The following is a 15,871-nucleotide window of genomic DNA, read 5'->3' on the forward strand; positions in this document are numbered from 1 at the left end:
CCTCTGTGCGCGATTTGGCTGGTGCCCAACCATAAATATTTATTGGAAAGAGTGGAGTTACATGCCCGGTGTAACCATCGGACCCAAAAGTGATTTAATGAATGGAGTAGGGTAGGGAAGGTAACTAGGCAACAATTCTCTATCTCAGTGCACTGAGAATTTTTTTTTTTTTGTGTAGTCTAAGAGAACAGCAAGCAGAGGTACCCACAGCTGACTTTTACATGGGGAACGGTTTATGGTAAGTGATGTGCAAAAGTGCATCACATCCTGCTGTAAATAATACACAAATGCTGCAGAGTCACACAAGTGGTTTTGGGAGTGTCAGTTTTAAAAGTGTCTTTATTTAAATCCTTAATTCTACAAATGCATTTACACCACTCACGTATTGTTATAGCATAATGAAATAAAAATGCTGTTTAGATATTGAATTATTTTCTGTGTTTATTGGCAGAGGTGTTTTAAGCTAACAGTATTTTCATTGGGATAAAAGGAAACCTCAGGAAGTATATACTTATTTTTGTGTTTGGGTGGAGAATTACCTTAAATCGCTTTATATTACAGATTATAGTACAAAACTACTTTCTAAAAGATGAAAATAATTTTACCTTCCCCTGAACCACTGTTGTCAACATCGGCCACAGACAAACATCCTTGGTCAAATTCTTCTTTCTCGCCCATTGTAGTGGACCACCAATCACGAGCTTTGAAGAGTGACATGTCAGCAGTCTAGAAAATATAATTATGTTTATTATTATTATTATAATAATAATATATAATTGGATATGTGTCTAAGTACCTAGTACAGTACGTATGTATGTATGTATGTATGTATGTATGTATGTATGTATGATTGTATGTACTAAGATGCAAAATTGAAGAAAAAGTACACAGCACTGAATCGCACCATATGGCACAAAAAGGACAGATGTATGAGGACACATCTGTAAAGAGAAACACATTGTGATAAAGTCAGGTATGGTGTGAAAGAGATGTATTTTCAGAACCCCTGAAATGTCTTTACATGGTGAGGGTCTGCGTTAGTAAATCGAAATGAAAAGAGAATTGAACCTCAAGTCTGAACTAGACTTAGTCTAATATAAGCTAGAGAGTCATCTATATAGATCTAGCTCATACAGTATTAGACAAAGTGAGGACTTTTCTAGGATTGCTCAGAAACACCCTAAGCGGTGGTCCATGAGTCGTCACCCAGAAACCCTAATTTAACAGAAACAGTGGTCTTATCAATCCAACCGCACTTGCCAATTTCTTTCTATGACACATGCACAGTATGCAGAAATTCATGAGATCTGTCTGCAAACCCAATTGCATCCAACTCAGAATCAGGTCCAAAACTTTCAACTTTTGTTGCACCTGTTATTCAACCATAAAGTGACATTATTGCTCCTTTCTTACTGCTAATACAGGAAAAAAAAGATTTGAAACGGGTTGTATCTAAGGTATGGTTCTGACATTGTATGTGCTGAGAATCTAATGTCAGTATGCATTACTATTCTCTATTGTACATGAACATATTTTCATGAAAATAAGGATTGTGTAGAGGACTTTGTTTTTAAATTTATTAACAATTATATAAATTAAACTGTAATATAGTCACAGTATAAAGTTACTGTTACTGTCTTTAGACAGTAATCAAAAATACATCTAAGATTGTGGATGATTTAGTACGTATACCCCTATTATAAAAGTCTAGCATGTATGCCCTAAAAAGCCAAAATACAAATATGCCAATATTAAAAAAAGATAGGCAGCAATATAGAAAATGTGTTTTGGATATTATGGTTTAATAAAAAATAATAATAATAATAATAATAATAATAATAATAATAATAAACTTGGGGTGGCACTTTCTCTCCCTAGAAACATAGGGGTATATTTACTAACATTCGTAATTCTCCCGATTTGGTGGGAGAATAATCACGAATGACATCGAAAGTGTAAAACTGCAACTTTTTGAATTTGTTACGACTAATTTACTAAGCTGCCGTATTCTGCATTTTCGGGTTTTCCGATGTCGATGTCATTCGTTTTTTTAGGCAGTGTTTTACGTGAGTGACTTGTAAAACACTGCCGACTTTAATACAATGAATCTCAGCCGGATCTGAGAGATCCGTGCTGGGCTTCATTGTGCACTTTGTTAAAAAAAAAAAAAAAAAAAGTTTAAATGTTAAAAAAAAATTGCGTGGGGTCCCCCCTCCTAAGGCAAACCAGCCTCCGGCTCTTTGAGCCGATCCTGGTTGCAGAAATATGGGAAAAAAATGGACAGGGGTTCCCCCATATTTAAGCAACCAGCATCGGGCTCTGCGCCTGGTCCTGGTTCCAAAAATACGGGGGACAAAAAGCGTAGGGGTCCCCCGTATTTTTAAAACCAGCACCGGGCTCCACTAGCTGGACAGATAATGCCACAGCCGGGGGTCACTTTTATACCGTGCCCTGCGGCCGTGGCATCAAATATCCAACTAGTCACCCCTGGCCGGGGTACCCTGGGGGAGTGGGGACCCCTTCAATCAAGGGGTCCCCCCCCCCCAGCCACCCAAGGGCCAGGGGTGAAGCCCGAGGCTGTCCCCCCATCCAATGGGCTGCGGATGGGGGGCTGATAGCCTTTTTGTAAAAGTGATTGATATTGTTTTTAGTAGCAGTACTACAAGGCCCAGCAAGCCTCCCCCGCATGCTGGTACTTGGAGAACCACAAGTACCAGCATGCGGCGGAAAAACGGGCCCGCTGGTACCTGTAGTACTACTACTAAAAAAATACAATACACACACACCTTGAAAGTAAAGTTTTATTACATCCATCCACACAAACATACATACATACTTACCTTATGTTCACACGAGGGTCGGTCCTCTTCTCCAGTAGAATCCATGGGGTACCTGTTGAATAAATTATACTCACCAGATCCAAGGTACCAGGCTCCTCGGATAATCCTTTTGTAATCCACGTACTTGATTAAAAAAATAAGATTTTACTTACCGATAAATCTATTTCTCGTAGTCCGTAGTGGATGCTGGGGACTCCGTCAGGACCATGGGGATCAGCGGCTCCGCAGGAGACAGGGCACAAAACTAAAGCTTTAGGATCAGGTGGTGTGTACTGGCTCCTCCCCCTATGACCCTCCTCCAAGCCTCAGTTAGGATACTGTGCCCGGACGAGCGTACACAATAAGGAAGGATATTGAATCCCGGGTAAGACTCATACCAGCCACACCAATCACACCGTATAACTTGTGATCTAAACCCAGTTAACAGTATGACAAACGTAGGAGCCTCTGAACAGACGGCTCACAACAATAACAACCCGATTTTTTTGTAACAATAACTATGTACAAGTATTGCAGACAATCCGCACTTGGGATGGGCGCCCAGCATCCACTACGGACTACGAGAAATAGATTTATCGGTAAGTAAAATCTTATTTTCTCTGACGTCCTAAGTGGATGCTGGGGACTCCGTCAGGACCATGGGGATTATACCAAAGCTCCCAAACGGGCGGGAGAGTGCGGATGACTCTGCAGCACCGAGTGAGAGAACTCCAGGTCCTCCTCAGCCAGGGTGTGCCCCTGACCAAGTAGCAGCTCGGCAAAGTTGTAAAGCCGAGACCCCTCGGGCAGTCGCCCAAGATGAGCCCACCTTCCTTGTGGAATGGGCATTTATATATTTTTGGCTGTGGCAGTCCTGCCACAGAATGTGCAAGCTGAATTGTACTACACATTCAACTAGCAATCGTCTGCTTAGAAGCAAGAGCACCCAGTTTTTTGGGTGCATACAGGATAACAGCAAGTCAGTTTTCCTGACTCCAGCCGTCCTGGAAATCTATATTTTCAGGGCCCTGACAACATCTAGCAACTTGGAGTCCTCCAAGTCTCTAGTAGCCGCAGGTACCACAATAAGCTGGTTCAGATGAAACGCTGACACCACCTTAGGGAGAAACTGGGGACGAGTCCGCAGCTCTGCCCTGTCCGAATGGACAATCAGATATGGGCTTTTGTGAGACAAAGCCGCCAATTCTGACACTCGCCTGGCCGAGGCCAGGGCCAACATCATGGTCACTTTCCATGTGAGATATTTCAAATCCACAGATTTGAGCGGTTTAAACCAACGTGATTTGAGGAATCCCAGGACTACGTTGAGATCCCACAGTGCCACTGGAGGCACAAAAAGGGGGTTGTATATGCAGTACTCCCTTGTCAAATTTCTGGACTTCAGGAACTGAAGCCAATTCTTTCTGGAAGAAAATCGACAGGGCCGAAATTTGAACCTTAATGGACCCCAATTTGAGGCCCATAGACACTCCTGTTTGCAGGAAATGCAGGAATCGACCGAGTTGAAATTTCTTCGTGGGGCCTTCCTGGCCTCACACCACGCAACATATTTTCGCCACATGTGGTGATAATGTTGTGCGGTCACCTCCTTCCTGGCTTTGACCAGGGTAGGAATGACCTCTTCCGGAATGCCTTTTTTCCCTTAGGATCCGGCGTTCAACCGCCATGCCGTCAAACGCACCCGCGGTAAGTCTTGGAACAGACACGGTACTTGCTGAAGCAAGTCCCTTCTTATCGGCAGAGGCCCTGAGTCCTCTGTGAGCATCTCATGAAGTTCCGGGTACCAAGTCCTTCTTGGCCCATCCGGAGCCACGAGTATAGTTCTTACTCCTCTACGTCTTATAATTCTCAGTACCTTTGGTATGAGAAGCAGAGGAGGGAACACATACACCGACTGGTACACCCATGGTGTTACCAGAACGTCCACAGCTATTTCCTGAGGGTCTCTTGACCTGGCGCAATACCTGTCCAGTTTTTTGTTCAGGCGGGACGCCATCATGTCCACCTTTGGTCTTTCCCAACGGTGCACAATCATGTGGAAACAACTTCTCGATGAAGTCCCCACTCTCCCGGGTGGAGGTCGTGCTGAGGAAGTCTGCTTCCCAGTTGTCCACTCCCGGAATGAAAACTGCTGACAGTGCTATCACATGATTTTCCGCCCAGCGAAGAATCCTTGCAGTTTCTGCCATTGTCCTCCTGCTTCTTGTGCCGCCCTGTCTGTTTACGTGGGCGACTGCCGTGATGTTGTCCCACTGGATCAATACCGGCTGACCTTGAAGCAGAGGTCTTGCTAAGCTTAGAGCACTGTAAATTGCTCTTAGCTCCAGTATATTTATGCGGAGAGAAGTCCCCAGACTTGATCACACTCCCTGGAAATTTTTTCCCTGTGTGACTGCTCCCCAGCCTTTCAAGCTGGAATCCGTGGTTACCAGGACCCAGTCCTGAATGCATAACTGTGGCACTTTAGTAGATGAGCACTCTGCAGCCACCACAGAAGAGACACCCTTGTCCTTGAAGACAGGGTTATCCGCTGATGCATCTGAAGATGCGATCCGGACCATTTGTCCAGCAGATCCCACTGAAAAGTTCTTGCGTGAAATCTGCCGAATGGAATCGCTTCGTAAGAAGCCACCATTTTTCCCAGGACCCTTGTGCAATGATGCACTGACACTTTTCCTGGTTTTTGGAGGTTCCTGACTAGCTCGGATAACTCCCTGGCTTTCTCCTCCGGGAGAAACACCTTTTTCTGAACTGTGTCCAGAATCATCCCTAGGGACAGCAGACGTGTCGTCGGAGACAGCTGCGATTTTGGAATATTTAGAATCCACCCGTGCTGTCGTAGAACTACTTGAGATAGTGCTACTCAGACCTCCAACTGTTCTCTGGACCTTGCCCTTATCAGGAGATCGTCCAAGTAAGGGATAATTAAGACGCCTTTTCTTTGAAGAAGAATCATCATTTCGGCCATTACCTTGGTAAAGACCCGGGGTGCCGTGGACAATCCAAACAGCAGCGTCTGAAACTGATAGTGACAGTTTTGTACCACGAACCTGAGGTACCCTTTGTGAGAAGGGCAAATTTGGACATGGAGGTAAGCATCCTTGATGTCCAGGGACACCATATAGTCCCCTTCTTCCTGGTTCGCTATCATTGCTCTGAGTGACTCCATTTAGAATAGGTCTCACCGAGCCGTCTGGCTTCAGTACCACAATATAGTGTGGAATAATACCCCTTTACTTGTTGTAGGAGGGGTACTTTGATTATCACCTGCTGGGAATACAGCTTGTGAATTGTTTCCAATACTGCCTCCCTGTCGGAGGTAGACGTTGGTAAAGCAAACTTCAGGAACCTGCGAGGGGGAGACGTCTCGAATCTCCAATCTGTACCCCTGGGATACTACTTGTAGGATCCAGGGGTCCACTTGCGAGTGAGCCCACTGCGTGCTGAAACTCTTGAGACGACCCCCCACCGCACCTGTTTGTACGGCCCCAGCGTCATGCTGAGGACTTGGCAGAAGCGGTGGAAGGCTTCTGTTCCTGGGAATGGGCTGCCTGCTGCAGTCTTCTTCCCTTACCTCTATCCCTGGGCAGATATTATGGGGACGAAAGGACTGAGGCTGAAAAGACTATGTCTTTTTCTGCTGAGATGTGACTTGGGGTAAAAAAGGTGGATTTTTTAGCTGTTGCCGTGGCCACCAGGTCCGATGGACCGACCCCAAATAACTCCTCCCCTTTATACGGCAATACTTCCATGTGCCGTTTGGAATCTGCATCACCTGACCACTGTCGTGTCCATAAACATCGTCTGGCAGATATGGACATCGCACTTACTCTTGATGCCAGAGTTTCGCATATATAGAAATGCATCTTTTAAATGCTCTATAGTCAATAAAATACTGTCCCTGTCAAGGGTATCAATATTTCCAGTCAGGGAATCCGACCAAGCCACCCCAGTGCTGCCCATCCAGGCTGAGGCGATCGCTGGTCGCAGTATAACACCAGTATGTGTGTATATACTTTTTAGGATATTTTCCAACCTCCTATCAGTTGGCTCCTTGAGGGCGTCCGTATCTGGAGACGGTAACGCCACTTGTTTTTATAAGCGTGTGAGCGCCGTATCCACCCTAAGGTGTGTTTCCCAACGCGCCATAACTTCTGGCGGGAAAGGGTATACCGCCAATAATTTTCTATCGGGGGAAACCCACGCATCATCACACACTTCATTTAATTTATCTGATTCAGGAAAAACCACATGTAGTTTTTTTACACTCCACATAATACCCTTTTTTGTGGTACTTGTAGTATCAGAAATATGTAACATCTCCTTCATTGCCCTTAACAAGTAACGTGTGGCCCTAAAGGAAAATACGTTTGTTTCTTCACCGTCGACACTGGAGTCAGTGTCCGTGTCTGTGTCTGTGTCGACCGACTGAGGTAAAAGGACGTTTTAACGCCCCTGACGGTGTTTTAGACGCCTGGACAGGTACTAATTGGTTTGCCGGCCGTCTCATGTCGTCAACCGACCTTGCAGCGTGTTGACATTATCACGTAATTCCTTAAATAAGCCATCCATTCCGGTGTCGACTCCCTAGAGAGTGACATCACCATTACCGGCAATTGCTCCGCCTCCTCACCAACATCGTCCTCATACATGTCGACACACAAGTACCGACACACAGCACACACACAGGGAATGCTCTGATAGAGGACAGGACCCCACTAGCCCTTTGGGGAGACAGAGGGAGAGTTTGCCAGCACACACCAAAAACGCTATATTATACAGGGACAACCTTTATATAAGTGTTTTTCCCTTATAGCATTTTAATATATATATATATATATACATATCGCCAAATAAGTGCCCCCCCTCTCTGTTTTAACCCTGTTTCTGTAGTGCAGTGCAGGGGAGAGCCTGGGAGCCTTCCCACCAGCCTTTCTGTGAGGGAAAATGGCGCTGTGTGCTGAGGAGAATAGGCCCCGCCCCCTTTTCGGCGGGCTTCTTCTCCCGTTTTTCTGAGACCTGGCAGGGGTTAAATACATCCATATAGCCTCCAGGGGCTATATGTGATGTATTTTTAGCCAGAATAAGGTATTATACATTGCTGCCCAGGGCGCCCCCAGCAACGCCCTGCACCCTCCGTGACCGTTGGTGTGAAGTGTGTGACAACAATGGCGCACAGCTGCAGTGCTGTGCGCTACCTTCATGAAGACTGAAAAGCCTTCTGCCGCCGGTTTCTGGACCTTCAATCTTCAGCATCTGCAAGGGGGGTCGGCGGCGCGGCTCCGGGACGAACCCCAGGGTGAGACCTGTGTTCCGACTCCCTCTGGAGCTAATGGTGTCCAGTAGCCTAAGAAGCCAATCCATCCTGCACGCAGGTGAGTTGAACTTCTCTCCCCTAAGTCCCTCGATGCAGTGAGCCTGTTGCCAGCAGGACTCACTGAAAATAAGAAACCTAAAAACTTTTTCTAAGCAGCTCCTTAAGAGAGCCACCTAGATTGCACCCTGCTCGGACGGGCACAAAAACCTAACTGAGGCTTGGAGGAGGGTCATAGGGGGAGGAGCCAGTACACACCACCTGATCCTAAAGCTTTAGTTTTGTGCCCTGTCTCCTGCGGAGCCGCTGATCCCCATGGTCCTGACGGAGTCCCCAGCATCCACTTAGGACGTCAGAGAAAATAAAACGGATACCCGAGCCACGCACTGAAAGGGGACCCATGTTTTCACATGGGTCCCCTTTCCCCGAATGCCAGAAACCCACTCTGACTGATGTCTAAGTGGGTTTCTTCAGCCAATCAGGGAGCGCCACGTTGTAGCACCCTCCTGATCGGCTGTGTGCTCCTGTACTGTCTGACAGGCGGCACACGGCAGTGTTACAATGTAGCGCCTATGCGCTCCATTGTAACCAATGGTGGGAACTTTCTGCTCAGCGGTTGAGCGAAAGTGACCTCACCGCTGAGCAGAAAGTTCCCACCATTGGTTACAATGGAGCGCATAGGCGCTACATTGTAACACTGCCGTGTGCCGCCTGTCAGACAGTACAGGAGCACACAGCCGATCAGGAGGGTGCTACAACGTGGCGCTCCCTGATTGGCTGAAGAAACCCACTTAGACATCAGTCAGAGTGGGTTTCTGGCATTCGGGGAAAGGGGACCCATGTGAATACATGGGTCCCCTTTCAGTGCGTGACTCGGGTATCCGTTTTATTTTTTTAATCAAGTACGTGGATTACAAAAGGATTATCCGAGGAGCCTGGTACCCTGGATCTGGTGAGTATAATTTATTCAACAGGTACCCCATGGATTCTACTGGAGAAGAGGACCGACCCTCGTGTGAACATAAGGTAAGTATGTATGTATGTATGTTTGTGTGGATGGATGTAATAAAACTTTACTTTCAAGGTGTGTGTGTATTGTCTTTTTTTGGGTATTTTTTTAGTAGTAGTACTACAGGTACCAGCGGGCCCGTTTTTCCGCCGCATGCTGGTACTTGTGGTTCTCCAAGTACCAGCATGCGGGGAAGGCTTGCTGGGCCTTGTAGTACTGCTACTAAAAACAATATCAATCACTTTTACAAAAAGGCTATCAGCCCCCCATCCGCAGCCCATTGGATGGGGGGGACAGCCTCGGGCTTCACCCCTGGCCCTTGGGTGGCTGGGGGGGGGACCCCTTGATTGAAGGGGTCCCCACTCCCCCAGGGTACCCCGGCCAGGGGTGACTAGTTGGATATTTGATGCCACGGCCGCAGGGCACGGTATAAAAGTGACCCCCGGCTGTGGCATTATCTGTCCAGCTAGTGGAGCCCGGTGCTGGTTTTAAAAATACGGGGGACCCCTACGCTTTTTGTCCCCCGTATTTTTGGAACCAGGACCAGGCGCAGAGCCCGATGCTGGTTGCTTAAATATGGGGGAACCCCTGTCCATTTTTTTCCCATATTTCTGCAACCAGGATCGGCTCAAAGAGCCCGAGGCTGGTTATGCTTAGGAGGGGGGACCCCACGCAATTTTTTTTCAAAAAATTAACACTTTCCCACCCCTTCCCACTGATATACATGCACGGATCTCATGGATCCGTGCATGCCTATCCAATCACGGCTCAAAAAAGCAGGTCTGGTTTTTTTAGCACTTTTTTACGAGTTGTATTTTTTCACGGCAGTGTTTTTTTTTTTTTTTGCTTTGCACTTCTTAGTAAATGACCGAGATTCATATCTAAACAGCCGCGTTTTGACCGATGGTGTATTCATTCGTATTTTTATTCTTGGACTTGCAAAAAAAATACGAATGGCCTCATCACTGCCGTGATTTCTGCTTAGTAAATTCCCGAGATGACACTTTGAAGAAAAAACGGCATCTCGGTCAAAATCGGGACCTTAGTAAATATACCCCATAGAATTTGACGGCAGATAAGAACCACTTGGCCCATCCAGTCTGCCCCTTTTTTTTACCATATTTTTATCTCAAACCTTATTTGATCCTTATTTATTTGTAAGGATATCCTTATGTCTATCCCATGCATGTTTAAATTGCTCTACTGTATTAGCCTCTACCACCTCTGATGGGAGGCTATTCCACTTGTCTACTACCCTTTCTGTGAAGTAATTTTCCTCAAATTTCCCCTGAACCTCCCCCCCTCCAGTCTCAGTGTATGTCCTCGAGCTCTAATACGTCTCTTCCTTTGAAGAATGTTTCCCTCCTGAACTTTGTTAAAATCCTTGATATATTTGAAAGTTTCTATCATGTCCCCCCTTTCCCTTCTCTGCTCCAAACTATACATATTGAGATTTTTTTTTGTCTTTCTGGCTTTGTTTTGTGATGTAGGCCATGCACCATTTTAGTTGCCCTTCTTTGTACAGTCTCTAATGTATTAATATCCTTTTGAAGATATGGCCTCCAGAACTGAACACAGTATTCAAGATGAGGCTGTACCAATGACCTATACAGTGGCATTATTACTTCTTTCTTTCTGCTGCTGATTCCTCTCCCAATGCAACCAAGCATCTGACTAGCCTTCCTCATTGCTTTGTTACATTGCTTACCTGCCTTTAAGTCACCTGAAATAGTGACTCCTAGATACCTTTCCTCCTCAGTAGTTTCCAGTATAGTGCCATTAATACTACACTGCTCAAAAAAATAAAGGGAACACTTAAAACAACACATCCTAGATCTGAATGAATGAAATATTCTTATTAAATACTTTGTTCTTTACATAGTTGAATGTGCCGACAACAAAATCACACAAAAATTATCAATGGAAATCAAATTTATTAACCCATGGAGGTCTGGATTTGGAGTCACACTGAAAATTAAAGTGGAAAAACACACTACAGGCTGATCCAACTTTGATGTAATGTCCTTAAAACAAGTCAAAATGAGGCTCAGTAGTGTGTGTGGCCTCCACGTGCCTGTATGACCTCCCTACAACGCCTGGGCATGCTCCTGATGAGGTGGCGGATGGTCTCCTGAGGGATCTCCTCCCAGACCTGGACTAAAGCATCCGCCAACTCCTAGACAGTCTGTGGTGCAACGTGGCGTTGGTGGATGGAGCGAGACATGATGTCCCAGATGTGCTCAATTGGATTCAGGTCTGGGGAACGGGCGGGCCAGTCCATAGTATCAATGCCTTCGTCTTGCAGGAACTGCTGACACTCCAGCCACATGAGGTCTAGCATTGTCTTGCATTAGGAGGAACCCAGGGCCAATCGCACCAGCATATGGTCTCACAAGGGGTCTGAGGATCTCATCTCGGTACCTAATGGCAGTCATGCTACCTCTGGCGAGCACATGGAGGGCTGTGCGGCCCCCCAAAGAAATGCCACCCCACACCATTACTGACCCACTGCCAAACCGGTCATGCTGGAGGATGTTGCAGGCTGCAGAACGTTCTCCTTGGCGTCTCCAGACTCTGTCACGTCTGTCACATGTGCTCAGTGAGAACCTGCTTTCATCTGTGAAGAGCACAGGGTGCCAGTGGTGAATTTGCCAATCTTGGTGTTCTCTTGCAAATGCCAAACGTCCTGCACGGTGTTGGGCTGTAAGCACAACCCCCACTTGTGGACGTCGGGCCCTCATACCACCCTCATGGAGTCTGTTTCTGATCGTTTGAGTAGACACATTTGTGGCTTGCTGGAGGTCATTTTGCAGGGCTCTGGCAGTGCTCCTCCTGTTCCTCCTTGCACAAAGGCGTAGGTAGCGGTCCTGCTGCTGGGTTGTTGCCCTCCTACGGCCTCCTCCACGTCTCCTGATGTACTGGCCTGTCTCCTGGTAGCTCCTCCATGCTCTGGACACTAGGCTGACAGACACAACAAACCTTCTTGTCACAGCTCGCATTGCTGTGCCATCCTGGATGAGCTGCACTACCTGAGCCACTTGTGTGGGTTGTAGTCTCCGTCTCATGCTACCACTAGAGTGAAAGCACCGCCAGCTTTCAAAAGTGACCAAAACATCAGCCAGAAAGCATAGGAGCTGAGAAGTGGTCTGTGGTCACCACCTGCAGAACAACTCCTTTATTGGGAATGTGTGAGCGGAACAGAAAATAGCGCTTAGTGGAAACAAAGCAGCCCAAGATATATTCTGGTGACTCCCAATCACCGGAAAAGATGATACACAACAACAGATAATGAATACACCTTTAGGCGCTACCACTTTCTCAAAAGTCACGTATTGTTCTTAATCAATAGTCCCAAATTGTATCACTTGTTTCACTGACAATATTCCTCCTTGTGGATGTTCCTTCCTCTTCAATTTTCTTATGTAGAGATATAGTTCATAAAATGGAAAAAATAACGTATATAGTGTAGTAGTTTTAAGTGAATTTATTCAGTAATAAAAATGCATAAAAATATATTACTATCCAATTAAAAGTGACAGCTTCACTCTCTAATAAAATTGGAACCGTACCGTGTCAAGCTCCCAGCATGGAGCAATGAAGAAAGTAAAATTGGAAGGTTCCGGAATTCCTCCCTCCTCCCTTCACGCAATCTGCTGACCACTGGACCTGGCAAGGTTCCCCTCTTGTTCTAAGTACAGGTAAAGGATCACTGGATGCCGTGATCCATGCTGGGAGCTTGACACGGTACGGTTCCAATTTTATTAGAGAGTGAAGCTGTCACTTTTAATTGGATAGTAATATATTTTTATGCATTTTTATTACTGAATAAATTCACTTAAAACTACTACACTATATACGTTATTTTTTCCATTTTATGAACTATATCTCTACATAAGAAAATTGAAGAGGAAGGAACATCCACAAGGAGGAATATTGTCAGTGAAACAAGTGATACAATTTGGGACTATTGATTAAGAACAATACGTGACTTTTGAGAAAGTGGTAGCGCCTAAAGGTGTATTCATTATCTGTTGTTGTGTATCAACTCCTTTATTGGGGGTTGTCACACACCAGAGACAGCGGCCGCCGCGGTTACCCCTGCGTGTCTGCTGGTCCGTCTGGCGGCCTCCGGCGGTCGTCGGGTCCCGGCATCTGGCTGGCGCTGCTCCCGGCGGTTCCCCGGAGTGTGGGCGCCGCCATTGCACCCGGCGTCACGTGGGCGGGAGTGGGTGGCATCACAGAACCGCTCCACCAATCCTGTTAGGGCGGGAGATTCAAAACCAGACGCCGGGCAGAGCTCCGGCGCCTGAGTATCGTCGCTTTTCCAGAGGTGATCTCCAGTGCTCCTGTGACCGCTGTGCTACCTCCTAGAGTTTCCAGCATCCAGTCAGCTTTCCCAGCATATCGTGCTGCTCGCTCACCTAGTCTTCAGTGTTTTTAAACATCGCTCACGAGTTCTTCAATCATCAGCGTCTTTGAACACTGCTCACGAAATCTTCAGTGTCTTTATCATCGCTCACAAGTTCTTCATTCACCAGTGTCTTTATCATCGCTCACAAGTTCTTCATTCACCAGTGTCTGTATCATCGCTAACAAGTTCTTCATTCATCAGTGTCTTTATCATCGCTCACAAGTTCTTCATTCATCAGCGTCTTTATCATCGCTCACAAGTTCTTCATTCATCAGTGTCTTTATCATCGCTCACAAGTTCTTCATTCACCAGCGTCTTTATCATCGCTCACAAGTTCTTCATTCACCAGTGTCTGTATCATCGCTCACAAGTTCTTCATTCATCAGTGTCTTTATCATCGCTCACAAGTTCTTCATTCATCAGCGTCTTTATCATCGCTCACAAGTTCTTCATTCACCAGCGTCTTTATCATCGCTCACAAGTTCTTCATTCACCAGTGTCTTTATCATCGCTCACAAGTTCTTCATTCATCAGTGTCATTATCACCGCTCACAAGTTCTTCATTCATCGGTGTCTTTATCATCGCTCACAAATTCTTCATTCATCGGTGTCTTTATCATCGCTCACAAGTTCTTCATACATCGGTGTCTTTATCATCGCTCACAAATTCTTCATTCATCAGTGTCTTTAAACATCGCTCACAAGTTCTTCAATCATCAGTGACTTTAAACATCGCTCACGAATTCTTTAGTGTCTTTCACCATCGCTCACAAGTTCTTTATTCATGTATCTTTAAACATCGCTCACAAATTCTTCAGTAGCCTTTGACATTGCCCACCAGTCCTCTTTCTTCCATGTGTTGCTGTATTGCTCCCTTCCCTAAATAAAGTTCTTCAGCATTTCTTCATCAAACACAATTGTCAGAGTCCTGTATGAGGAAAACCTATATCCAGCCTTCTCTGCTCCGACCCAGCTGTGGTGCCTTTTCTCGACCATCGGAGGAGCCCCCGAGTTCACAACACTCCCAATCCAGGTCAGTGACAGGGGTGTCTTGTTAATTGCCTATAATTTCCACCTGTTGTCTATTCCATTTGCACAACAGCATGTGAAATTGATTGTCGATCAGTGTTGCTTCCTAAGTGGACAGTTTGATTTCACAGAATTGTGATTGACTTGGAGTTACACTGTGTTGTTTAAGTGTTCCTTTTATTTTTTTGAGCAGTGTATATTTAGCCTTTGGATTTTTGAGACCCAAGTGCATGATTTTGCATTTTTTGGCATTAAACTGTGATTGCCACACTCTTGACCATTCCTCTAGTTTACCTAGATCCTCAATCATTTGTTTTACCCCACCTGGTGTTTCTACCCTGTTGCATACCTTTGTATCATCTCCCTGACACAATATGCCTATGGCACAGTAGGTTCATGGTAGCCGACTACCCAAACCTAATCCATAAGGAATTCCAGACATTTTATCACAACCTTTCCATTATCAACTGAGACAAGACAAGGTTGTCCCCTTTTCCCTTTGATATTTATACTCTCCATACCTCTAAAAGTAGATCTAACCCTGATCTCTCCTGCATTCTTATGTATTCTGGTAAACATAAAATGTCCCTCTATGTGGATAATATCCTCCTAACCATAATACAGCCCTTCACTTCCATCCCTAACTTGTTCGATGAACTTTACTGCTTTTCCTCTCTAATTTCAAAACCACGACTGAGGTAGGGATGGCCATCAGTAGGTTATCCATCAATGGTACCACTTATGGATAACCTTGATGGTGGGAAACTATCTATAAAGGTAACCATCGATGGTTTCAGCTATTGATGGTCTGCTCTACTTTAGTATTGAGCAAGTCGCGGACCAATCAGGGCCCAGGGGCATGGCTTTGCAGGTGTCGGGTGGCGGATCTATGCTCGTGTCCCCAACACCCTGGAGAGAGAGAAAAAAAAATATTCAATAGCATCTTATCGATGGCAGGAAACCATCTGGTTCTCCCCCATTAATGGTAAAAGTAGTTAACATTTGTCATAGACCATCGATGATTTTGAATCATCAATAGTTGATGGCCATTCCTACACTGAGATACTGGACGTAAAGCCAGGGCCTTTAACTTGTTTGAGGACCTGGGGTCACTAGAGTATAGTTCCACCAGTATCTGCAGATCAGACACTACTATAACTCAACAGACACCCATTCACCACTGTAGAAAGCACATCTGATGGAGCTGTACCAAACTCCAAACTTCTGGAAAGCAGTCATATCCTAAACCTCTCACGTTCTTAATATGC

The 15,871-nt window shown here is 45.7% G+C and overlaps 1 protein-coding gene across 4 annotated transcripts in view; it reads right to left on the reverse strand.

Annotated features, from left to right (window-relative positions):
- Window positions 1–15,871, reverse strand: part of BBS9 (Bardet-Biedl syndrome 9) — an 853,332-nt gene that overhangs the window by 823,281 nt on the left and 14,180 nt on the right. For all 4 annotated transcript variants that reach the window (XM_063922539.1, XM_063922541.1, XM_063922538.1 and 1 more), the window contains exon 3: window positions 606–726. In XM_063922539.1, coding sequence (XP_063778609.1) covers window positions 606–717 — 112 coding nt within the window. In that variant the 5' untranslated portion in view covers window positions 718–726. The remainder of the gene's footprint in view (window positions 1–605; window positions 727–15,871) is intronic.

This window comes from Pseudophryne corroboree, chromosome 5 (genome assembly GCF_028390025.1).
Source record: "Pseudophryne corroboree isolate aPseCor3 chromosome 5, aPseCor3.hap2, whole genome shotgun sequence".
NCBI classification, from domain to species: Eukaryota; Metazoa; Chordata; class Amphibia; order Anura; family Myobatrachidae; genus Pseudophryne; species Pseudophryne corroboree.